The sequence below is a fragment of the Rutilus rutilus genome (assembly GCF_951802725.1).
Source record: "Rutilus rutilus genome assembly, chromosome: 25".
Classification (NCBI taxonomy): Eukaryota; Metazoa; Chordata; class Actinopteri; order Cypriniformes; family Leuciscidae; genus Rutilus; species Rutilus rutilus.
The window spans coordinates 22056210-22082522 of NC_140229.1; the positions used below are offsets into that span (position 1 = coordinate 22056210).

At 37.5% G+C, this 26313-nt stretch overlaps 2 protein-coding genes across 2 annotated transcripts; one reads left to right on the top strand and one right to left on the bottom strand.

Moving 5' to 3' along the window:
* Nucleotides 1-635: 635 nt before the first annotated feature.
* cercam (cerebral endothelial cell adhesion molecule) lies at nt 636-17147 on the top strand. Its single transcript, XM_084401326.1, has 12 exons — nt 636-1656; nt 3040-3150; nt 3291-3408; nt 4664-4798; nt 6079-6283; nt 6487-6606; nt 8012-8088; nt 8188-8294; nt 8924-9056; nt 10371-10498; nt 13058-13261; nt 16309-17147. Exons 1-12 carry the CDS (start codon nt 1454-1456, stop codon nt 16541-16543), a joined length of 1776 nt encoding a protein of 591 aa, XP_084257452.1. The 5' UTR covers nt 636-1453; the 3' UTR covers nt 16544-17147.
* Nucleotides 17148-21968: 4821 nt separating this feature from the next.
* Nucleotides 21969-24593, bottom strand: LOC311285463 (radial spoke head protein 4 homolog A-like). The gene is given in 4 exon segments (XM_084401112.1): nt 21969-22359; nt 22362-22467; nt 22469-23416; nt 23418-24593. Coding segments are annotated over 4 exon segments (1533 nt in total). The 5' UTR covers nt 23832-24593; the 3' UTR covers nt 21969-22294.
* Between the last annotated feature and the right edge of the window lie 1720 nt (nt 24594-26313).

Genomic DNA, 26313 nt, shown 5'->3' on the forward strand with positions numbered 1-26313 from the left:
AGGGCCAGGGGTTGGAGGGGTAGGCGTGGGTACCGTGAAACGACACTCCCTTTGACCCGGGTCTCCGGACCAAGCCCGAGCACGCCGCTAATTTATTTGTTACAGGCAATGCGGCTGGCCAATGATAGAAGGGCCACTCGAAATCAGTTTGGCTGGATGTCAGCCGTAGTCCGTTTACTCTCTCTCAGCACCTCCATCTCTTTGTTCTCTGCAGGCTGTTTTCTTTTCTGATTACACCCTCCAAGGTTCTGCTCTTCTGCGGCATCTGGTCATTGAGCTTCTCTTTCACTTGATCTCTCTGTAAGGAGCATCTCAGCATTCATAAAGACAAGGACTCAATAGTGTGGATGGCCACTGATCAATTTCGCATTCCTTTGTAGATGAACAACCAGTAAAAGATTGAATCAATATGGAGTTTTTTAAAGTGATTTGGTTAAATTAAAGTATAACATCTATCTATCTATCTATCTATCTATCTATCTATCTATCTATCTATCTGTCTATCTGTCTGTCTGTCTATCTGTAATACTGAAAAAATAGCTCTTCTGATGTCAAACCGATGGAGACACGTCATATTAAAATTCCCTTTGGTTAATTTGTGAAACAAGCTCAACACATCCCTCTTGTGGTTGTTCACTGTAGGAAAACGTTTGATGAAAGAAGCAGCTAGAACTTTGTGGTTGTTTTGTAAAATATAACCTTTTACATCTAAGCACTTAAATAATATATTTTTTTTGTTTGACATTTGCTTGTTAATGTTCGAGATTCGATTTAGGTAATCAGACCTTCGTTGCTTTCTGATGACGCCGTGGTTTTAGTTTCTGACAAAGAGACAGTTTTTTTTGTTTTTGTTTTAATCAATTTCGTCGTTTCTTTCAGTCAGTGAGTGACAAAGGGAAAAAAAAGTTACAAAAATTTAGTAGTTTTGTGCTCTTGGGATTTTGACTAAACAAGACAAAATATCACATTAATCTATCTCTATTAATGTCTGATTTAGTTTGATAGTAAAAATTTTTTTTGTCTAATCGCTAAATTTGCAGTGGTTAAGACTCTTTGGTGGCGAAAAGGAAAATCACTATAAGCTCCGACAAAATCCTCAAACGTCGACATTCTACCCTAAAACCTTTAAGCTAGCGAAACAATGTAGCGAAACGTCAACTCAACATTTAACATTCTAAAATGTAACAGTCGAGGTTTAGAACATCCGTCGAACATTCCAATAGTGAATGTAAACGTTACACTGAACATATAATGTAACAATTCGGAGAGAGAAAAAAATCCTCACACGGAAGTTGTAACTCAAACACAGCTAACAGAACACGTTGGCTCCTTCAGGGGGGAACGGAGAACTGAGGGGGAGTGAGAAGTTTAGGGAAGAGCCCTCTTTCCTTCAGCTGCTGACGCGGATGGGACTGTTTGTGCAACGACGCAGCGGCCCATCGAAAATCAAACAATGTTATCTGGGATTATAACTGTTTGGACCATTCTTGCGGTAGCACAATGTTACTTTTCCGAGGAAAATTATACCGACGAGTCAAAGATGCAGCCGCCTACGGTCGTTATAGTTGTAATCGCACGGAACGCCGCTCATTCTTTACCATATTACCTCGGAGCTCTCGAGAGATTAAACTATCCTAAAGAGCGCATCTCTATCTGGTAAGTGACTTCTTCCCTGCAGTTTAACATGGCTGATTATCTTTGTACTATTTGTAGATGTCAAAAGGCCAATCTTATTTGCATTTCATCACCTCCTCCCCTTGATTTTTGCAGAGTGTCCCCCAAAAGTAGACCCCCTTCCCCCTAACTAATAACGTTCAGGATGAGTTCGTTTATTCCCTTTAATACATTTATTATATTTCTAGCACATACAATTTTTTTAATTTTTTTTTGAAAATATATACTACTATACATTTACTATACTAAATATATATACTACTATACATTTAGTGCGATTTAACGTTCAAAATAGCTTTATGTCGTTTATTTTGTGACTTAAATAAACAAGAAGTCAGATGCTACATCACAAATAGGATAATCTGTTATTACATGTTAGCTCATAGTTAATTTGTATTACTCAGTAGTATATGGGTCAATGACAAATAAGAGTGTCCTAGATAAAGAAATGGAAAAATCGTTTTAAAATGTAGTTTAAAACACATTGGCCAGGTACATGTTGGTTTCATAGAGTTTTGAACAACTTTTATACCATATCCAACTGAAGTTTAAATTTAATTACTCTAAAAATGTCATGTGGTGTAACTACCAAGTAAAAAGTAATACCATAATTTCCTTTAACCTTGAATACATAAATGTACACATTTTAAAGGTTAAGTTCAACCCCAAAAATAAAAATGATTTTTCATTTCCCATAATTTACTCACCCTCAAGCCAATCTTCTTTCAGTCAAACACAATCAGAGTTATCCTGGCTCTTCCAAGCTTTATAATGGGAGTGAATGGTACCTGAGATTTTGAAGCCCAAAAAGCGCATCCATCCATCATAAAAGTAATCCATACGGCTCCAGGGGGTTCTGATGCGTTTTTGTAAGAAAAATATAAATTTTTATTACTTTATAAACTATAATCAAGTCATACACCTAGGATGGCCTGAGGGAGAGTAAATGATTTGACTATTATCATTTTTGGGTGAACTAAACCTTTGATTAGGCTATTATTATTTTTTAAAGTTAAAATATAAGTTAAATATATATTTTTAAAGATAAAAACAAAAAGTATATATTAATTCATAAATATCATTACATTTTTGGAGGTAGTTGCACCACATGACATTCTACAACCTGAAGTAACTTTTCCTTGTCATAAAAACTGCAAATTATCCATATATTAAGAGACTTGTTGACCTTAGCATGCATATCATGAAGGTGATCAGGGGTCCTCGCTATGATATCACTTCCTGTCTTATGTTGTTTATGTTTCTGCATGTCGGATGCACCACATGACTTTACCGGTCTTTTGACACAATTAAATGACACCAATGTCTCTAATCAATTGCTGTCTCTCTGTTTTTTGTTTCCTGTAGGGCAGCAACAGACCACAACACTGACAACACAACAGCGATCCTGCGAGAATGGCTCACCGTCATGCAAACACAATATCACTATGTGGAGTGGAGACCTTTAGATAAACCCACGTGAGACGATCATCACACAACATGCACGATTGGAAGATTTGCTGTCCTGATTAAACCACAACTCTAAAATGCGTTTGGATGTTTGTAAGTTTAGGCACCACCAGTGAAGTTTGATTCGACTGCTTGTTTTATCTGCACAGGTCCTATGCGGGTGAGCTGGGGCCCAAGCACTGGACTAACGGCCGCTATGAGTATGTTATGAAGCTCAAACAGGCAGCGCTGAACTTTGCCAAGAAACGCTGGGCTGACTACATTCTGGTATGACCCAGTTAAAGCATATACACCCCATTTTGGATCATTCACACCCAAATATCTATAATCAGAATATATAAAAAAAATTAAAATTAAAATTAAAACCAGGTCCAAATTCTCAAAGGTTCATGGAGGTTCAGTTCTTACTGGGGTCACAATAGAAATTGTGCTGGAGTTTACTAGAATCATTTTTGCGAATATCTAGACCGATTCAAATACATCAAATATATTTGAGCCCCTTTATAAGTTAACCAGTCGGATCAAAAGCTAATGAGAGTAGGTGTCATTTTAAATGTCGCTTCAAAGAACCTAATGAAGATGCTAGTCTTAGATGTAGCGCTAAATTTATCCAACGATTTGGAGCTGGTCTTTTTTAGCTTGGTCATAGAAACTAAGTCTTCTGACTGGTTGACCTTAGCGTACTAGGTAGTTTATGCACTTGAAGAAGGTAAACTAAATATGGAGGCGCCCGTTTGTGTAATGCTTTATATACAAGGGTCTGTAATTTGAAATAAATTCTAAATTGAATTGCCAACCAGTGTCTAGTTAGGCTAATTACATGCTGTTTTCATAAGTACCTTTCAAAAGTTTGGCACCAGCGTTTTGCACCTATTGTAGATGATAACACCCACATACAGTAAATTACAGTAATCCAGTCTTTCAGAAATAAAAGCATTTTTTTTTTTTTTAAATTACTAGAAGACTGGAATGGTTTAACCTTTGCTATTGATCTCAAATAGAAAACAGGATTTAACCACAGAATTAATCTGTTTTATCAAATTTCAGAGAATTATCAAACTGTACACCAAGATTCTTTACCACCAATTTACAGAAGTGGGCCAAAATGCCCAGATCGGAAAAAGTTTGGGTGTACGGAGCACCAAACCATCCATGATTTAATTTGATGTAAACAATTTCAATAGTTAAGGTAGCATATATAATGAAAACAGGAATGGGCCAAGAATAGATCCTTGGGGAACCCCACTATACAATGGAAAAAATGATCAGAAAAAGACCTGTTAGAGAGGAAGGACTTAAACCATTCAAGTGCCATGCCCCAAATTCCCACCATCTTTTTTAGGCAAGAGACAAGGATATCGGAATCAATGGTGTCAAACGCTGCGCTGAGGTCTAATAACACTAAAATCACAGAACTACTACTGTGATATGCTTTAAACCCCAATTGAAAATGTTCAAATATATCATTTTATAATATCAGGACTATTAATGACATTCTTTGCGTTTATTTCCTCATCTGCAGTATTCAGACACAGACAACATCCTGACCAACCCGGACACCCTGCACCTCCTGATGGCGGAGAATAAGTCTGTTATTGCCCCCATGCTGGACTCACAGTCAGCATACTCCAACTACTGGTGTGGCATCACTCCACAGGTACAGAACCATGAGTTTCCAGCTTGGAAGTGTGTATTAGTGTGTGTACATGTGTATGTTCTTAAAACGCAATGAGGGATAGCTAACATTTCATCTTGTTATACGCCACATCAATAAAGTGTAAATATTAAGAGCATTGGTATTTTCTAAATGTATAGACTACTGGTGATTTAAATTAGTTAAAGGGTAACTCGCCAAATTGCAACCTAGGCTCTTTTTGTTCATCTACATTTTGGCATTTTGACCGAAAACGAAAATACGGACAAACTTAAAAGTGGCGTTTCCATTCTAATTATGCTTTTACACAAATGTTTGACTCGGGTGGATTAACAAAAATAGCCTAGGTTGCAATTTGGCGAGAGTTACTCTTTAAACTACAGGCAAGCTTATACAAAATAGTTAACTGCATTGTGTGTGTGTGTACCATACAAAGGATTGGGGTCACTACGAGTTTTTTCAAGAAATGTATCATTTTATTCAGTAAATATGCATTTATTTATGAAAAATGGCAGTAAAGACATTTATAGTGTTTTAAAATATTTCTATTTCAATTAAATGCTGTTCTGATGAACGTTCTATTCATCGAATAAAAAAAATATTAAGCAGCACAACTGTTTTCAACATTGATAACAATCAGTTATGTTTTTTGAGTAGCCTATCGTATCAGGATATTAGAATGATTTCTGAAAGATCATGTGACACTGGACTGGAGAAATTATGCTGAAAATTCAGCTTTGATCACAGGAATAAATGACATATTAACATATATTAAAATAGAACACACTTCTTTTAAATTGTAATAATATGTTTCACAATATTACTGTTTTACTGTATTTTTCTGTCAAATAAATGCAGCCTTGGTGAGCAGAAGAGACTTCTTTTAAAAACCTTTTCTTTTAAAAATCTTACTTTTCAAACTTTTCAGCAGTAGTGAATATATATATATTCTATATATATATAATATTTACATTATTTAAATATATATATTCTTTTTGCCATCACATATTTTGATACTAAAGGACATAAAAAATGGGTTCATTTACATGAATTGTCCAGACAAACTCATTCAAATGAATCAGATTTCTCAATGCTACATATACGAGAGCATATAATGAGAGTCAAGCTGTGTGCGCAAACAATGTAACAAAACAAGTCCTCTATTCAGTTAAAGTGAGTATCTCCACACACAAAAAACATCACTTTTGAGGGTAATTGTTCATTATGGGTCTGTTCAGATGCTGTTTGCTCAAACACTTTTCACAGTTTTCTCCCTGTTTCAGGGCTATTATCGTCGCACCGCTGAGTACTTCCCCACAAAGCAGCGTCAAAGGCTGGGCTGCTATCCTGTCCCGATGGTCCACTCCACTATCCTGCTGGACCTGCGCAAACAGGGCACCAGGGAAGTGTCCTTTCACCCCCCTCACAAAGACTACTCCTGGCCCTTCGACGACATCATCGTTTTTGCCTTCTCCTGCAGGATATCGGGTACAGTGCCCCCTTCTGGATGACTCCAACGTATCTCATTTCCCTTATGCAATATGATGAGTTTAACGTTTGGATTTAGTTTGGAAATTCTTCTCTGTGTCCAACATTTTTAGGATAGTCAAATAGCATTTGAAAGAGCTGACATAGTGAATTCAATTGCTGACAATATTTATTTATCTTATGTAATTCACTTTTTTAACCAGAGGTTCAGATGTATCTGTGCAACAAGGTGCGTTATGGGTATCTGAACGTACCTGCGAAACCTCATCAGACGGTCGAGGACGATCGAATCAATTTTGTCCACCTTTACCTGGAATCTTTGAGTGAGTGACACTGACATTTAAATTTTTTTATTGAATGATATTATCAGCATAACACTTTTGCAATAACTTTAAAATGTACATTAGTTTCCGAATGTTGTAGTATTCGGCATGCTCCCCTTTTTGCTTTAATGATAACAGCACTTAAGCTAGCATGTATTTTCCCTTGTGAAAAAGAAGTGCATGTGTATTGAATGTGCACTTGTAGTGTACTTCAAACTTTACAAATATATTGTACTTGTAAACTGTACTTGCAGATAATAAAATATGAAATATATATATATATATATATATATATATAAGGCTGCTTAAGTGTACTTTCATGACACTTATAGTACACTAGATGTGCTAAGATAGTACACTAAGATAGTACACTTTCATGACTATGTTTCTGAACACACTTAAGTACACTAAGTGCACTTTGTAATAATGTCAGATTGAAAGTTTTACTTTAAAATACATTTGAAATCATTATGTTTTAATAATCTTTTGTCATGATTTAAAGAAGTACACTTATTTTGATGTGTTGGCTAACATACTAAAGCACATGTAAAGTACTTGATTATCATTTTAACTGTAGCATGTTATTCAATATTACAAAGTTAATATATTTTAAATTGCAACTTCATAACAAATGTGTAATTAGAAATTAGTTTAAATACATAACCTTCTAAATGTCATAATCATTTGTTAACAAACAAGTATTCATTACTTCAATGAGCTCATTGTTTCTGCCTTAAATTATTACATTGTTTAAATTAATAAATGTTTCGCTAACTGTGATTTTGTACATGTACATTTCTGAAATACATATTTTAGACGGTTTCCTCTGATAACAGATTACTCTAATTTGTAATGTGGACTGTAAAAGCGCTATACAAATAAATGTGAATTGAATTGAATAACATACAAGTTTGAATAGAAATGTCATTAAAGTATATTTTAGTTTACAATAAACACATTACCCATATTTCAAAGACAATAGAAGTAATTATCACACTTTAGATGAGGGTCCAATTTTCACTATTAACTAACTATTAACTATGACTTCTTTTTTTATTTGTGTCCTAATAAGATGGAAAATAGCAATACATTAATTTCTGATTTCTTTTTATTGTCTCGCCCTTTTTAGGGTTAAAGCCCATTATGAGAAATAAAGTCACAAGAACCCTTTTTATTTTTTACCACAAGGTGGAAACAGACTTTCAAAGCAATGACTTCTACAAAACTTAAATGATCATAATAAATTAAGAATGTTCTTGTGTGATTTTCAGTGTTGTCTCAGACTCTTTGGACCCCACTGCATGTGACGATTGTACTAAGCTTGTGCTAATTAGCTATTAGCTCCTTAATCAAACAGAATCATTGTCAAGGATTTGAGTCCTAATTGAGTTCGTTTCTCCCGCAGTCCACGGGCCGCCCATGTACGTCTCTCGCTATGTCCACGTTCCTCCCAAACAGTCAGATCTCATGGGTTTTGATGAGGTAACGTGCATACTCCAACGTGCATACTCTGCTACAGCAATCACTACATTTGATAGAATATTTTGCATGTGTGTGTGTGTGTGTGTGTGTTCTCCTCAGATCTACTTGGTAAACCTGCGCAGACGTCCAGACCGCAGGGACAGGATGTTATGGTCGTTGTATGAGCTTGAGATTGACGCTAAAGTTGTGGATGCCATAGATGGAGCGTAAGTATAGATAAACGCACAATAGACATCAGAGCTGCACGATTCTGAATAAATTGACAATCAGGTTTTTTGGTTTAAAATAGAGATCGCGACTCTCCCACGATTCTGAATAGACAACTAAACAAAATAACATGCAATTTACTAGAGGTTCTGACAAAATGTTCATTTCTGCAATCTATTTAAAAATATGTAATCAAATTGAATGTTCAAATGAATGATTCAGTGACTCATTACTGGATGAATCAGTGTTTTAGAATACATTTTTTAATGATGTTTTATTAACAAAGTTTGGGAGGAGCACGTTCAGAAAATCTGCCCAATCAATTTGAAGCTTGAAGTTTCTTTCAAAAAGGTGATTTACTCTATTTTGATCACTACCGCAGACATCAGTGTTTATATCTGAACTATGAACTTATATCCTAGTACGTCTGTGATCATCTGAATTATTATAACATTTACTTATAAATTATCATTTTGGAATGAGATTGTGTGGGTGTCTGAATCTGATCTATTAACAATTAATCATGCAGCTCTAATAGACATTTACTGTTATAAGAATCTTCATGCATTCTAGTTCATATCAACAGATAATGCAATAATTGTGTTTTCAATTGTGTGTGTGCATGCAGCGCTTTGAACAGCAGCGACATTAAGATTCTAGGTGTGGATCTCTTACCCGGTTACTATGACCCTTTCTCTGGCCGCACGCTGACTAAGGGAGAGGTGGGCTGCTTCCTGAGCCACTACTACATCTGGAAAGAGGTCAGTGGCCCCTAAAACTATTGAAACAAATGTTTCATCTAAATATTTGATCTAAAGCAGTGTCATTCAGACCGAGGAGTACCTGAAAACCATACTTGAGTTAAAGTACAGATAACCTTACAGCGAAAAGTACTCCATTACAATTTACAAGTCACCAATTCCAATACGACTTGTGTAAAAGTCTTAGAATATCTGATTTGAACAGTACTAAAGAATATTACCCATACTGAATGTAGGCTCACTAGTCCTCAATGCCAGTGAAAAACATGATACAGGTGAATTGTGAGGAGAGCAATCAGATGTTTCTTTTCTTCTTTTTTTCTCAAAATTGCAATAAATCAAGGTCAACACTCGTAAATGTCTACAAACACTCAATTCTCAGTTAAGCTCAACTGCTCAAAAAGGGCATAAGTAAACCAATATCCTTCACAAAGTTCTATAAAATAATGTTAAGTCAAATTAAATAGTCAAAGTCTACTTGCACTGGACGCGCTGGTTTCGTCATGCCCTCACCTTATGTAAGAAACACTTGCGATTCAGCAACTACCTGCTAATAATGCACTCGCTTTAGTGTAAAGTAGCCCTGTTGACGAGTTTGGGTGAACAAGGGCAAAACCCACAAGATATAGTACCTTTAATGCCCTGTATGCACTTTTGTTTACCACAAATGTGTTGGAGTAAAGAGTACATGTCATTATTAAAAAATTTAGTCAAGTAGAGAGTAAAAGTTGCTAATATATTTGATACTCTGTAAAACTACAAAGTAGCCAAAAATATAATTAAGTACAGTAATTAATTACATTTACGCAAATACTTTACACCACTGCATTCATTCATTTTTTCAGGATATTTTATTGTACATTGCCATTTAAAGGGTTGCAAGGATTTCTAAAGAAGTCTCCTATGCTCATCAAGGATGCATTTATTATTTGATCAAAAGATACAGTAAAAACAGTAATATTGTGAAATATTATTACAATGCAAATGTATTTTAAAATTAAATTTATTCCATGGATGTAAAGCTGAATTTTCTCCAGTCTTCAGTGTCACATGATCCTTTAGAAATCATTCTGATATGATGATTTGATGATGTTGAAAACAGTTTTTGCAACCAAGATAACATTTTTCAGGATTTTTTTGATAAATAGAAAGTTTTAAAGAACAGAATTTCTTTGAAATAGTAGTGTCTGTTACTTTTGATCAATTTAATGCATCTTTGGTGAATAAAATGGTTAATTAAATCTTACTGACCCCGAACATTAAAATAAAATAAGCTGTTTTTAGTCAAAATGATTTGTTATCTATTGCTCACAGATGGTAGATATGCAGCTAGACAAGGCGCTGATCTTTGAGGATGACATCCGTTTCCAAGCCAACTTTAAACGCCGTCTGATGCGGCTGATGGAGGAGGTGGAGCAGGTGGAGCTGGACTGGGACATCATGTGAGTGACACCTGTCTGTCACACGGTTGTCGTGGAGACTTGAGGAAACCAGAATCAGAATATTGCTTTTGTTGCAGTTATAAGGAAAACTTAAATTCGGCTTTGTCACTTTTTTTTACGTTTTACAGATTTTTTTACACACTTCTGTTTTTTAGTTTGTATAGCATAAACTTGTTATATCTATGTAAACATTTAAAAAAATCTTATTTAAAGTGCCCCTGTTATGCTTTTTTAGATATTAGCTTTCATGTAGTATATGATATAGCTGTTGTGACTGTAAAAGGTCTGCAAAGTTTCAAAGATCAAAGTGCTCGATAAATGGGGTTATTGTCTCCCAAAAGAAAGAAGTGATTCTGAACTGCCTGAAACGAGTCATCGGTAATTCCAGTCTCACTTCCTGCACAAACATACATAGGTTTGTAACATATTTGCATAATGCCAGACATATATAATGCCAGCCATGTATAATGCCAGACATATTTATTGTCTGTCTGTAAACAACGTCTACTTTGACCCTCAATCGCTGTAGTTGTAGCTGAGGCCTGGAAGCTGCAATTTATTCATTTATTTTCTGACACGCACTAAACAGCAGACCAATCACAACAGACTGGGTCATCTGTCCAATCAGAGCAGAGTAAACCAATCACAACAGACTGGGTCATCTGACCAATCAGAGCAGAATAGACCAATCACAACAGACCGGGCCATCTGACCAATCAGAGCAGAGAAGACCAATCACAACAGACTGGGTCATCTGTCCAATCACAACAGACTGGGTCATCTGACCAATCAGAGCAGAGTAGACCAATCACAACAGACTGGGTCATCTGACCAATCACAGCAGAGTAGACCAACCACAACAGAGCGGGCCATCTGACCAATCAGAGCAGAGTAGACCAATCACAACAGACTGGGTCATCTGACCAATCAGAGCAGAGTAAACCAATCACAACAGACCGGCCATCTGACCAATCAGAGCAGAGTAGACCAATCACAACAGACTGGGTCATCTGACCAATCAGAGCAGAGTAGACCAACCACAACAGAGCGGGCCATCTGACCAATCAGAGCAGAGTAGACCAATCACAACAGACTGGGGGCACGTTCAAGTTCAAAACGGTACGCAACGTTTTGCTATGGTTTCCGGGTTGAACGTCATGTTTCCTGGAAACGGCGTGCACCGGTGTGCAACGGGGTTTGAGATATGTTTTCTCTTGTTTGGTGGGTGTGTCAGAACTGCAGTCCAATCAGCAGCAACATGTATATAAAGCACGTGGTATTAAAGTGAACTCGCACAATGTAGGGTTCAAGGAAAGTAATTTACAAATGTATTCGATGCAGCTCGGTATACGCAACAATTGAGAATATTAGAAGACATGTTTGTCATAAGTTTTATTGTAAAAATATAGGATATCAACATAATGATGTAGTTGTTTATATTTTTAGCTTCATTGCAAGTGCATGACATTTGGTATAGAAATAAACAATGGTAATTAAGTGCTTTTCCTAAAAATGAGAAAGAAAATACAGGGTATTAAAACAGTAAGAACTACAAATAAAGTCAGTATGTGAGGCTAAATAGATGTGTTTTAGTCTGAATTAGGTAAGATGTGTGCTTCCATTTCAGTTTCCACAAATCCCTTCACTCGATTGGGATGTTCTCTTTTGTTCTGGGCGGCAAGTGCAGTAACTGTAACATCGGGCATATTTTGTAGTATTAAACACAAATTTATACCGACTTCATCAGGCTCAGAAAATTCTTCACAAAGAACACAAAGAATGGCCTTCTCAGCTGCCATAGTTGCAACTCTTGCGTCATCAGAACAGTGTGTTCAACACATCACCGTTTCTGTTTAAAAAAAACGTTGTGCAACGTTTTGTCGGGGCTGAACGCAGCCCAGGTCATCTGACCAATCAGAGCAGAGTAAACCAATCACAACAGACCGGCCATCTGACCAATCAGAGCAGAGTAGACCAATCACAACAGACTGGGTCATCTGACCAATCAGAGCAGAGTAGACCAATCACAACAGACTGGGTCATCTGACCAATCAGAGCAGAGTAGACCAATCACAACAGACTGGGTCATCTGACCAATCAGAGCAGAGTAAACCAATCACAACAGACTGGGTCATCTGACCAATCAGAGCAGAGTAGACCAATCACAACAGACTGGGTCATCTGACCAATCAGAGCAGAGTAGACCAATCACAACAGACTGGGTCATCTGACCAATCAGAGCAGAGTAAACCAATCACAACAGACTGGGTCATCTGACCAATCAGAGCAGAGTAGGCTCTCGAGTTTAGACAGATTGAATCCTTGATCAAACCGTTAGACACTGTAAAAGAGGAGATGTTGCAATGCATATTATGAGAATTTTTTTTTCATTGGATGCATGTAAACCTGTTGTAGAAGACCTCCAAAACTAAACTGGGAACCTTTAAAATAGCGTAATAGGGGCACTTTAAAATACGCATGGGTAACCCAGCTGTACAACTCCTGACAGATGATATAGCGCCCCATCAGGAGGCTTTACTGCTGTGGGATCTGTTGCAGATACCTGGGCAGGAAGAAGGTGAACCTTGGAGAGGAGGTTGCAGTGGAGAACGTGAGGAATCTGGTGTACGCCGATTACTCCTACTGGACGCTGTCTTACGCCATCTCTCTCCAGGGAGCTCAGAAGCTCCTCAACGCCGAACCCATATCCAAGATGCTTCCTGTGGATGAGTTCCTACCCATCATGTATGACAAGCACCCAAAGTGAGTATGACACTCAAGTCTCCAGAGACTGGGACTAAACATACTTTAAATGTTAAAACGATTTGTGGGGTTTGTTGCAAACCCCTTATAAAAGCGATGTTTCTAATTTTAGTTGACAAAGTTTGCGTTCTCACCATAAAGGCATATGCATACTTGCATTTTCTCCTTGATTATATGTTAAACAAGTTTAGTTTTTAATAAAATGTTAGTAGTCTAGTTAAGTTACAGTCCAGAAATAAAAGAGAACATATTTTTGCAAAGCAGGACTGACACAAATGTGTGCTTTGATTTGGAGAGTTTTATTCTAAAAACTCTCGACATAGTTTCCTCACTATGTAATTGTACAAGTCATTTGAGTTTTATAGACAGAGCGTTGAGACTTAAGCCAAGAAAGAAACTTCGATCTTGAGCTGGCAATAGCTTTGATTCCTCAGCGTGACTGGTTGTTTGTGCTGTGGGTTGGCATGATGCCATCCCTTTTCCTCTGTCCGTTTCCTCTCCATCTCTGACTCTTATTCATTCTGCTCGGCACGTCCCGCCTGAAGCTCCTCATCCCCGCAGAGACAGATCAGAGCAGCGTTCTCCTCTCGTTTTTCAATCTTTCCATCGATCCACGGCTCTCCCGGTAGAGACCGGCGTGCTGCTACTGCCCCGCTGACGGCTAACCCGTTAAACACCCTGCCCTGGCCTGGCCTGGCTTCCCCGTTCTGCATTCCAGTGAAATTAGCTGCTACTTTAGCCGGCGTTTGCTTTGCTCTCCTTCCAGAACTGACAAAGCCATGGGCCGTCTGCCAGCTGGCCCAGGACATGCCAACACCCTCAGTACATGAAGTACCTCTGCAGGCTTTTGCTGAAAGTAATTGATGCTTGATTCATTTATTGGGGTAAAGTCAAGCAGCACAAGCCCTAAAGTTATTCACTTTCTGATTCTGGATCCAAAGGACACATTAAATAGATAAGCGGTGACCTCTTTCCTTAGAAAGGTTGTGATGTAAGCATCACTTACCCTGGAAACCCAGAGTTCTCGTGAGAACACAAGTTGAATTTGCTCAGCGAGTCACTCTGGCGTCGAGTAATGATGCTCATTAAAGGGATAGTTCACTTTGAAATTAATTTTTGATATGTTTTAGCTTACCTCAAGGGCATCCAAGATGTAGGTGTCTTTGTTTCCGCAGTAGTTTCAATTTGGATATTTTTAGGTCAAACCGTTCTTGTCTGTCAGTCATATAATGCAGGTCTATGGTCACTGGCTCAAAACTCAAGCACAGAGTCCAAATTAAAACAATTCCCCATCGTCCAAATGAAACAATTCCCCATCATAAGTACACATTGATGGCCTAAGACACGAAACGAGCGGTTTGTGTGAGAAAACGAACAGTATTTATATCGTTGTTATCTCTTGAAAACAGCACACGTCCAAATGATCTGACGGCACGGGCGGGTATAGATATATACACTAGATGTCGCTTGGCTACGGTTTCGTTCCAATGAACTGCAGTAGCCAAGGCGACATCTATTTATATATCTATACCCGCCCGTGCCGTCAGATCATTTGGACGTGTGCTGTTTTCAAGAGATAACAACGATATAAATACGAGATGACGACAGCGCTGCGACGTCGAAGTCATTAGTAAACTTTGCAAGATGGCTATGGATGAACACCAGTTGTTTGAAACGGCTTTGGCCGCTACAATGAACGAGTTAGACTTGGCTTTTTATCTAAAAGAGGAACAGAAGACGGCGCTCGAATCGTTCCTTTGCAAGAAGGGCGTTTTTGCTGTTTTGCCGACCGGATACGGTAAGAGTATAATCTACCAGTTAGCTCCGCTGGTAGCTAAGCGCATGAGGCTTGTTGTGATTGGTCGTAGTGTTATCCAATTGCGTGCAGTGAGATTTTCAAATGCATGCTTGGTGCCGCCCCTCGAGCTGGCCGAGTTTCATTAGTCGATGCCAGACCATTAATCTTTTGGTCTGGATTTCCAGGCTAAGCGTCACTAGTACTTTTTAAAAAAAATTGGGATAAAATAGGAATTATACATACAGACCAGTCAATCCCAATTATATTATAATACATTACATAACATTACATTACATAACATTACATTATATTATATTACTTTTCTATTGCTCATACTTAGGGTTAGGAATAGGGTTTATTAGATGTATAAATATGATATAGTATAAATATTATATTATTAAATATTAATGCTATTATTGATATTATTATGCCTTTTGAATATTACATAATATTATACTTCAAGTTAGGGATACATACGTACGTACGTACGTACGTACGTATCTATCTATATATATATATATATCCCTAACTTGAAGTATGATATGATATAATTATATTATATAATATAATATTATACTTCAAGTTAGGGAAAAAAACTATATACACATATATATATATACTGGTCAGAAGTTTTAGATCTGTAAGATTTTTTATGTTTTTAAGAAGTATCTTCTGCTCACCAAGGCTGCATTTATTTGATAAAAAACAATAAATAAAAAAACAGTAATATTGTGAAATATTATGACAATTTAAAATTACTGTTTTCTATTTTAATATATTTTAAAATGTAATTTATTCCTGTGATCAAAGCTGAATTTTCAGCATCATTACGCCAGTCTTCAGTGTCACATGATCCTTCAGAAATCATTCTAATATGATGATTTGATGCTCAAGAAACATTTATGATTATTATCAATGTTGAAAACAGTTGTGTACAATTTTTTTTCAAAATTCTTTGATGAATAGAAAGTTCAAAAGAATAGCATTTATTTAAAATAGAATATTTTCTAACATTATAAATGTCTTTACTGTAACTTTTGATCAGTTTTACTCATCCTTGATGAATAAAAGTATTGATTTATTTTTTTGCTTTGATCACAGGAATAAATTACACTTAACTATATATTCACATAGAAAAAAGCTGTTTTAAATTGTAATAATATTTCGCAACATTTCTGTTTTTCGTTTGTATTGTAAGAGTTCAGCTACTGGAAACCATTTTATTTTGCTGTTTTTCACCTCTCAATAGCGAGGACTACAAATCCCATTTTCCCAATCGGAATCTGATGGCGTACTCCACACACCCTCTTCTGGTGCAGCCCTGCCATTACGCCGGGGACCCGGAGTGGGTGAGCGACACCGAGACCTCCACGCTGTGGGACGATGACAACGTGCGCACGGACTGGAGGGGGTCCCATAAAACTCTGAAGGGTTCCCAGCCCCCGGCCGGTCTGCAGAGCGCCACCTACAAGGACGAGTTGTGAAGCACCTGTACAGTCCCAAAGCATCGGAAACGGGCATGTTCTAAGAGTGGAGGGGCTAGAATGAGTGCGCAGCTCTTTATGAGGACAGATGTCACTCATCAGGGAGACCTCAAAACTGGACGAGACGAGTGAGACCTGGGACCAAACGTCAGGAGGACGCTTTCACTCCACAACAACAAAAATCGATTTTTAAATTAATATTTTTCTTGGTTTCCAGTATAGATGTCTAAATATCTCCAACAAGATACATTTTCTATTTAATATAGACATGGTTTCAGATGATATATCTTAAATGAAATTTAGTGGCATTTTTTTTTTTCTTATTTTAGCATAAATCTAACAAAAAGCAGTGAGGTTTATGGCAAAACAAAAGCAACACACAAACAAGCAAAACACAATTTCCCAATGAGAAAGATACAAATTTGAAACAGAAATTTTTTTTTTTAATGGAAAACAAGATCCTGTATAGGCAATATGGGACAAGGACTCTTATATTTGACTTCAGTTCAAGAGGGAACAAGTTATGTATTTTTGGAGAGGGTTTTTGTCCATTTTTGTGGTTATTTTTTTCTTTCTTAACTATATATTAGCAATCACCATGGAACACCTGCAGGTGAAAGGTGTGTCGGAGAAAAGACCAAATCAGGTAAAAAAAAAAAAAAAAAGGAAATCCCTCACACTATCAATACTTGCTAACGAGTATCAAAATTATATTAGCAACGCTTTGGTCTCGTGACCTTCATTTTATATGCCTGATCAAGGTCATGAGACCAAAACGTTGCCAATATAATTTTGATACTCGTTTGCAAGTATTGATAGTGTGAGGGATTTCCTCGTTTTTATTCTTAATCAAATAAAAAGGTCATTTTTTGAAGTGGTGCATTAGAATTTTATTACTGGATTGTATTTAAAGTTTAAACAGCTGTCGTGGGACTATCATGCTCAGACAATCGAACAAACAGAGCTTGTATATTTGAAATGATCTGTGTGGTGAACTTCTTATTTTGGTGCACTTTTGCTGTCCGTTCTGATTTTTTTCTGATCCCATCATGTTCATTTGTTCTTATTTATTTCTCTTCCCTGTCTTATTCCCTTCTCTAACTCTCCAAAGTGAACAGCGGGATGAAATGACATTACATTAGTGCGCATGGCAGTTCTGTTAAACTTGTTTTTGAAATAAAAATGTTTTTGAAAAATGACCAAATTGGATGTCAGCCACATACCTTTTTTTTAAGAACAGTATTTTGATCTTCTTCTCCACTTTAAAATGAAAATTCTGTCATCATTTACTCACCCTCATGTTGTTTCAATCCTTTATGAACTTCTTTCTTCTGCTGAACAGAAAGGAAGATATTTAGAAGAATATCAGTAACCAGACAGTTTCTGGTCTCATTGACTTCCATAGTATTTTTTTTTTCCTGCTATGGAAGTCAATGAGACCAGAAAATGTCTGGTTACTGATATTCTTCCTTTCTGTTCAGCAGAAGAAAGAAATTCATACAGGTTTGAAACAACATGAGGGTGAGTCAATGATGACAGAATTTTCATTTTAAAGTGGAGTATCCCTTTAACAGCCCTTTATATGATGGTATATATTTTTTCATATATAAGCAGAAGCAGTAAATCCATAAGCCTAGAATAAAATATTAAGGAGTTATTTTATAAGACTATCTTACCTTTACACAATCTGGGAGGTGACTTCCATAGTATTTTTTTTTTTTTCAGTCAAATGGGGTCCATCAACTGTCTGGTGACAAACATTCTTCAAAATATCTTCTTTTGTGTTCAGCAGAAGAAACTCATACAGGTTTGGAACAACTTGAGGGTGAGTAAATGATGACAGAATTTAGAATTTTTGGGTGAACTATCCCTCTAAAGCAGGGCGACTTCTGCATCTCTATCGCCATCTTTTGGTTAGAGCACAGAAGTACAACTACCACAATTTAGTTCTGAATGGTAGTTTTGAAAGATTCAATTGTTTTCTTTTTTAAAATGTAAATATATTATTATTCACAAAAAGATTTGTATAAGTATATAATGATTTAAAAAGATAATAAACAGATGTAGCTAGATGATGAGGCAGGATTACTATCGTTGACTTAAACTGAAACATAAAAACATTTCATTAGCCTAATTGAAATAGAATAAACACTAACTGAAATAGAATAAAATAAGTAAACGTAAAAAGTATTTTCAGTTGTCAATTCAACATTTCTATATTTATTTTATATAAATTTATTTTATTACATTTCTTTTAACTAAAACTAAATAAAGTAAAAACTAGGCTTTATTATAGACAAAAATAAATAAATAAATAAACGGGTTTGCGCTTGATCACTTGTCTACTTAAAGGGATAGTTCACCCAAAAATGAAGATTCAAGTTGTTTCAAACCTGTATGAATTTCTGTCTTCTGTTGAACACAAAAGAAGATATTTTGAAGAATGCTGGTAACCAAACAGCCATTGACTTCCATAGTAGGAGAAAATATATATATATGCAAGTCCATGGCTACAGCCTACAGTCAACTGTTTTCAGCATATCTTTTTTGTTTAACAGAAGAAAGAAACATACAGGTTTGGAACAACTTGAGGGCGAGTAAATGATGACAGAATTTTCATTTGGGGTGAACTATCCCTTTAAATGACTTTTTTCAGGAATGTGACCAAAGTGTTCAAGTGGGCATGAGGACTGCAAGGGTGCGTCTCGATCAGCTCACTAGTCAGTAGGGGTTCAGCGAAAAATCGGCAGCTGGCAGCAGGAAGTACGTCAGGAAGTACGTCATTTTAGTACTTATTTAAATAAAATACTTACATTTGTAATTGATTTAAAAAGGTTTATCAAATATAAATTAAGTAACGAAGATCATAGACACAGTACAAAAAACAAACATTAAGCTACACTTGAAATTATGAATTTGAACGTGTATAAATATGTGTACATGTTTGTCAAATAATGAAATATATACATAAATGAATGCCTATATAATATTGTATTTTTATTAAACGTACAAAAACATTCATTAAACAAATAATGAAAGTCCTGTCTAAAAAAAATAATAATAATTCTCAATGACCCAAAAAACATATTTTGCTATCATTTAAGTTCAGTTTTACATCTGTAGTATTTCCATACATTCTTGTCTTTGTTTTATAAAACAGCTATAACTTTAAAAACAGGCTTGATATTTGTTGTTCTGAAATCAGAATGAACAACAATTCTGAACTAGATGTTACAGTTCATAGAAAAACTAAGTTGGCTTGAAAAAGCCTAGCCAGAAAGTTTGAAAACGTTTTACAATGTTCTAGCACGGTTTAACATGGTTTACAATGTTTCTAGTGTTAGGGAATAACAGCTTAAAGACCCAGGACCAGATATGATGAAAGAAGACCAGGAGTCGTGAGGTTCAATCAAATAAGTACAAATTTACTGAAGAATAGTTTCATCGGTAGAGCCAGGCGTCAAATTCTCACGGGGTCGCAGGCCAGAGACTCTACTGTACACAAAATCTCACACCAGTTATACCATTTCTGAAGGCATGATTGACATCAGTACATATATGTTGGCTACTTCTCATTGGCAAAAGAACAAAGTTAAAACAATTCTACACTTATGTACAGATAGGAGGGTAAGTCGACATTGTCATCCGAGTCCAAGATGGTCCGGTGATGACCTCGGAGGTCGTAGAAAGGCGTCTTGGGGTCAGCTGTTGCATATCACAAGACCTGTACAGAGCATTCAACACACACACACACACACACACACACACACAAAAGCACAAGGGAATCGCAGTTCCTCCAAAAGTAGTACAGATAATGTTCACTTTAAAGAAATCTTTTGATGACAATTATGGATGTTGGGTTATCCGTAAAATAAAAGTTATGGGGAAACAAAACCACTGTAATAACTTACCATTAGCATGAATACACCGCAGTCCACAGATCCCAACTGAGCTGGAACACCCTGAAAAAAAAAAAAATATCTAAATGGAAAAAATAATATTTTATTTATACACTAAAGATAGCAAAGAAATCAAAATTGTTGTAACATGAAATCAAACCCTTATTTTTAACAAGCTTCCAAGATCCCGGATCCATCTTTATTGCAATTGAGCTTAAAAAAAAAAAAAAAAAAAAAGTTTGTTATTTTATACACACGAGAGAAAAAGCAGGTGTAATTTATTTTTTAAATGCCACTGTCTATTCCCATCTAAAGCCAGAGAACAAAGTGTTGAACTGAACCACTGGACTAATATGTAAAACTCTGAAGCCCGGTTTCACAGATAGGGTTTAGATTATGACAGGATTAGGCCTTAGTGCAATTAGGACTTTTATAAATATGCCTTAGAAAAAAACATTACTGTTGTGAATCTTAAAAGAAACAATGGCACTGACATTTTAAGATATGCAAGTGTAATTTGCTTTCAGTTAAACATGCATTTTAGTCTGGGACCAGTTTGAGCCTTGTCTGTGAAACTGGGGGTGAAAGTTATATGGAAAAAGTGAACAGTTCCAGTATATCTTGAATAGATATATATAAAATAATTTAACATACATACATATACATATCACATACATACATACACACACACACACATACATACACACACACACACACACACACATATTCTGGTCTCGTCTGGTGATTGGGTCCCATCCAAAACATAATCAAACAAAGAAAATAGACACTGAAATGTCAAATTTTCGATACAATCTAGAATTTGTATAAAAAAAATAAAAAGATAAAAAACAGTATGCCTTTTGCCTGCTTTGATCAAGACAGGATATAATACATTTAACATTATGTTCCTTATGTGAAAACATACCAGTGAGTTTGGTTGGATTTGCAACTGGAAATCTGGGGTTTCCTTCCTGGCAGTATGTTTGTCCGTCCCCAGCAATCTGTGACAGGCTCTGGTGAACCTACAAAAAACAGAAGTTTAGAATATGGTGAAGTAATGTTGATTAAAATGGTGTTTTGTATTAAAACATGGCACATTTGGGATATGTTTTGTTAGCGTTGCACGTGTATCATCAAGGCTGAGCTTGTCAATAATTCCAATAAATCAGCATGAGCTTTATTCTAATCAATAGATTAAGTTAAAGGGATACTCCACTTTAAAATGAAAATTCTGTCATCATATACTCACCCTCATGTTGTTTCAATCCTTAATGAATTTCTTTCTTCTGCTGAACAGAAAGGAAGATATTTAGAAGAATATCAGTAACCACAGTTTCTGGTCTCATTGACTTCCATAGTATATTTTTTTTCCTGCTATGGAAGTCAATGAGACCAGAAACTGTCTGGTTACTGACATTCTTCTAAATATCTTCCTTTCTGTTCAGCAGAAGAAAGAAATTCATACAGGTTTGAAACAACATGAGGGTGAGTATATGATGACAGATTTTTCATTTTAAAGTGGAGTATCCCTTTAACATGTAAACAAACGCTAATATTTAATGGTAATGGTAACGTGACGTAGTATTTGAAGTTAATGATAGCCCCTCACAAACTAGGAGCACACGGTGCACAAGCTGCGTTTCTACAAATGATTAAATTAACCAATTCAACTCAAGTAGTCACAGATACTCTGTCTCTAACATAAAAGTTAAAATCCAACTTACAGAGCAACAATTATTTATTAATCTGATAATTAATATACGAACTTACCGAGCCAAATACCGCCGCCATTACTGAAGATTCGCCCAATATTACTGAATATTTCTGTCCATTGCAGAGTCACACCTCCATTTTAATCCTCCTCATCCTCATCCTCCAGATCCTCTGTCTCTTCCAGGGCCTCCGTCTCCTCCAGGGCTGCTCTTCCTCCACACTGGGGTCCTGGGCCTCGGTGATTTCGGGTCCGCTGGGGTGTTCGCTGTGGGACGGTGGAAGCACTATTGGGGTGTAGGCCTCTCCGATATAAGTTCAACCCCCAACCAATGTATATGTTTCCAAACTTCTTGCCACTTTCAGAAGCATAAGCATAAGCTCCAGGCCAGAGGATGGAGCGCAGCACAGCGATGGAAAACTGAGGAATGAGGTTAGAGGAGATCATGGAGCTCCAAGGTGGGGTGTCATGAATCTTTGCATCCTCAGACAGAGGCGTCAGAAGAGGAGGCCCAATCTCAGGCTCCAGCTCATCAGGTTCTTCCTCCTCCTCGGCATCTTCGTCAAAGTCATCCGCTGACTTCGGAGTTATGTTTACCCACACACAGCGGCCCTGTGTAAGTATGTGCTGTACATGATGGACCCATAGATTCAGAGACTCAGCCATCTCGTGTATATGATTGCCCTCAAAGTTAGGATTCTCCTCAAAGGTGTCTCGCAGTTCTTCATCCTCCCCAAACTGGAAGAATCCCACAGGGCTGACGTGCGTGGCGGCTGAGATCCGTGCGATCTGGGCACGCAGGTAGTTTGCCTCATTGCCGGGAAAGGGAGGGAAACTTACAACAGGAGCATCAAGCCTGCCTGAGAAGAGCCTGCGGATCTGCCGCGCTGCTGTGATCTGAGCGGGGGTGACCATCGGCAGTCTGACCCACGGCATGCCGGGCTGTTGACACACAAAATAAGAGAATTTATTGACGCCAGTCTGATTTTCTTCCTTTGGCACTGGCGTAGGTGGCATGTAAGTTGATTTAGGGAGTGGATCAGCAGCTTCTACAAGCTCTGCTTCATCCTTGTCCTCCTGTGACTCTTCCTCTCTCTCCTCATTTGATGGTTCTGTGCTCTCCTGCTCCTCCTCCCCGTCACCCTCTCTGAATTCCCCCTCAGCCACCAGGTAGTTGCTCTGTGTGCCGAGGATCTTTCCCCAGAATCGACAGCGCTGGAGACACTGTGTGTCCACCAGTTGTTTCAATGCCAGAAAGATTCTCCTGCATCTCCTCTTTCCCCAGACCCACACCAGCTTGCTCAAAGAAGAACGCCAGTTCTGCAACATTCGGTAGAGGAGAATCCACCAGCTCTTCCTCGTGATCATCTTCCCTGCCTGCCGCACATTTGAAGAGTGTCTTCTGCTGCTCGGCCAGCAACTGAGCTGAGGATGAGGATGGATTGTCACGCAAGGTGTCCTGTTTCTCCTGAAGGATACTTCCTTTCAGCTCGCGACTTATGTCCTCGATCACATCGACTGCATTCTCTGGACGCTCATCCATAACTTTTGTTAACATTTGTACAAGGTGATCAAAGAGATTGATATTTGTTTTAGTGCTGTTCTTCATCATGAAAGCCTTAAAGCAAGCTGCCGCCAGTAGTCGCTCATGGTTCAACGCTTCCTCGGTAATCTCCATTGTAGTAAAACTTAAAACTGCTGCCGATGGGGATATTTTGGGGATATTTAATTTAATTTTATCAATCAATAAATTCCTCTTGAAACAAACTTTGTTGTATTATTTTAATTTAATACTGTGAAGCTGCTTTGATCCAATCTGTATTGTGAAAAGCGCTATACAAATAAACTTGACTTGACTAATTAAAAACAAACAAATGTTGTTTTGAAGGTCGCATTTATACTGCCGATCATCACCGCGTCACCACAGCGCATCCTACGATGGCCGATTGCGTCATCGCGGCGCGACGGAGGCTAAAAGCGACACCAAATGCACCCTTCTTTCCCCGTGAAAGGAACATAGACAGTATTTAAACTATAAAGTATATAAAAATATAAAAGGAAGGATACAAAACAAAAACGGATAGTGGCCTATTCTACCCAATAAGTCATTGCACGCCGGTGACGACAGCATTATTATTTTATTTTTTAAAGGCGGCTGAGACTAGAGTTCGGTGGTGGACAGCAAATTCACATTTAAATCTAAGTATTATGTTTTCATTTACTCAAATAGCTAGCGAAACCACAGTTAAAGTTTCTTATAAACTTCATCTTAAAGGCAGGGTAGGTAGGATTTTTCTAAAAAAAAAAACATTCCAAATTTGTTTAAACTGTCTTTATATACCAATACATAATTAAAATGTAAGTACTCTGAAAAAGAGAATATAAAAATCGAGTGACTGTAGACCTTTTAATCTGCAATAAACACAGCTCATTATTTCCATTCACTCCCACCCCCTCCCTCTGAGCTCCTTCCAAAGCCACGCCCCCAAAACACATGAACGCGCGACGCCAAACGCTCAGGCTCAGCTGGAAGACGCATTTATTACCTGAGACGAGTGGAGAGGAAGGAGCGCAGTACATACAGTGACATCATGTCAGATTCACATGTAATAAAATACCTAACTTTATCACTATGAATATAAACAAATAAGATTTCTTTTAGTACTCACTATCAAGCAAGCATATCGATACTGATAAAGTTTGATTCGGTAACGAGCTATATTTATAAGGCAAAACTAAAAACAGGTTGCATTGATACACGTTTTTCCATTACCATCAGTTACACTGTGATGAAGGTGAATTTCGTGTAAGATTCATAACATATACGGTGTTTTGCATGTAAGAGTTTCCATGATGAAAACATTGTTGACTCTAATGAAGACTAACGTACACTCCGAGTCCGGAGACAAGTACCGCATCGTCGGTTCGAGGACAGGTCCGGGGTTGAGGGCGAAGCAGAGGAGGAGGTCGTTCAAGAGTGCGGGCAGGGTCCGAGGAAGTAGTTTTTGCCTTGTTTGCCTTCGCTGACTGCATATGCAGGTGCTTTGAGCTGAATATTTCCGGGAACGGTGACATGTGATGAGTGCGCGCAGTGGGGCTCGGGCACGAGACATGAAGGCATCTGATTGGTTCTTTACATTCGCACCGAATGGCAGTGATTGGTCAGAGTTTTTACTGTCCTGCAGCTGCTACAGAGGTCTGATTTTTTTCATTCCTTTTTCTGAACACATAATGTATTGACTACTCTCAGAATGGAATGACCATTTCACCCAGTATAAAAAAAAAGTGTTTCTGAACAGGATTACCTACCCTAGCTTTAACTCCCGTCACCATTGCGTGGCTTCATTTGTCAGGTAGTTTGAGGCAAAACTTGTGCTAATATTGTAATATTGCACTAGTCTATCTCACTTGTGTATTATAAGAAATATCACTCACCCTATAAAGCCCACAACAATAAGAAAAGCATTAGAGAAGGCAATGGGGTTTCACTTTTATGTGTTTTTGTAGTGCTGTCATGCAAGCTATGTGGTTTTAACCAAATTTGAGTATCCAGAAATATGATTTCTTAAGTATTTTGTATGCATGTCTTGATGTGTCATATTTTGCAGTGTTAACAATGCACTTAAGATTGCACCCCTGTGTTAAGTACCCCTTTCTGCTTTTTTAGAGCAATTCAGGAGAAAATGGGTATGGGGAAGGTAACGGCCATACAGGCAAAAAAAAAGAAAAGAAAAAAAAGGGACAGCTTAAAAAAAAAAAAAAAATATATATATATATATATATATATATATATATATATATATATATATATATAAGAAAATAAAAAGTAAAATATATAAGAAAATTAATACTCACATTTTTGCTGAAATGTAGTGCTGTTGTTGTTAACAAACCATGGTTCATTTGCTCTGCCCTTATTGCAAATGTCCTGGGACAGGTGAGGGTGTGTGAACTGAAACTTGGCCCTGGTTTATCCTCATGGATGAGGTGTTGGGACAGAGGCATTGCACCAACCCCTCTGTCGTCATTGCCTTAATCCCTGAGGACACACCAGGGCAGAGTTCAGCAGTGGGTGCCCACGGTGAGGAGGAGCCAGGTGCACCAGCAGCACCAGCAGGAGCAGCACCAGCAGCACCAGCAGCACCAGCAGCACCAGCATG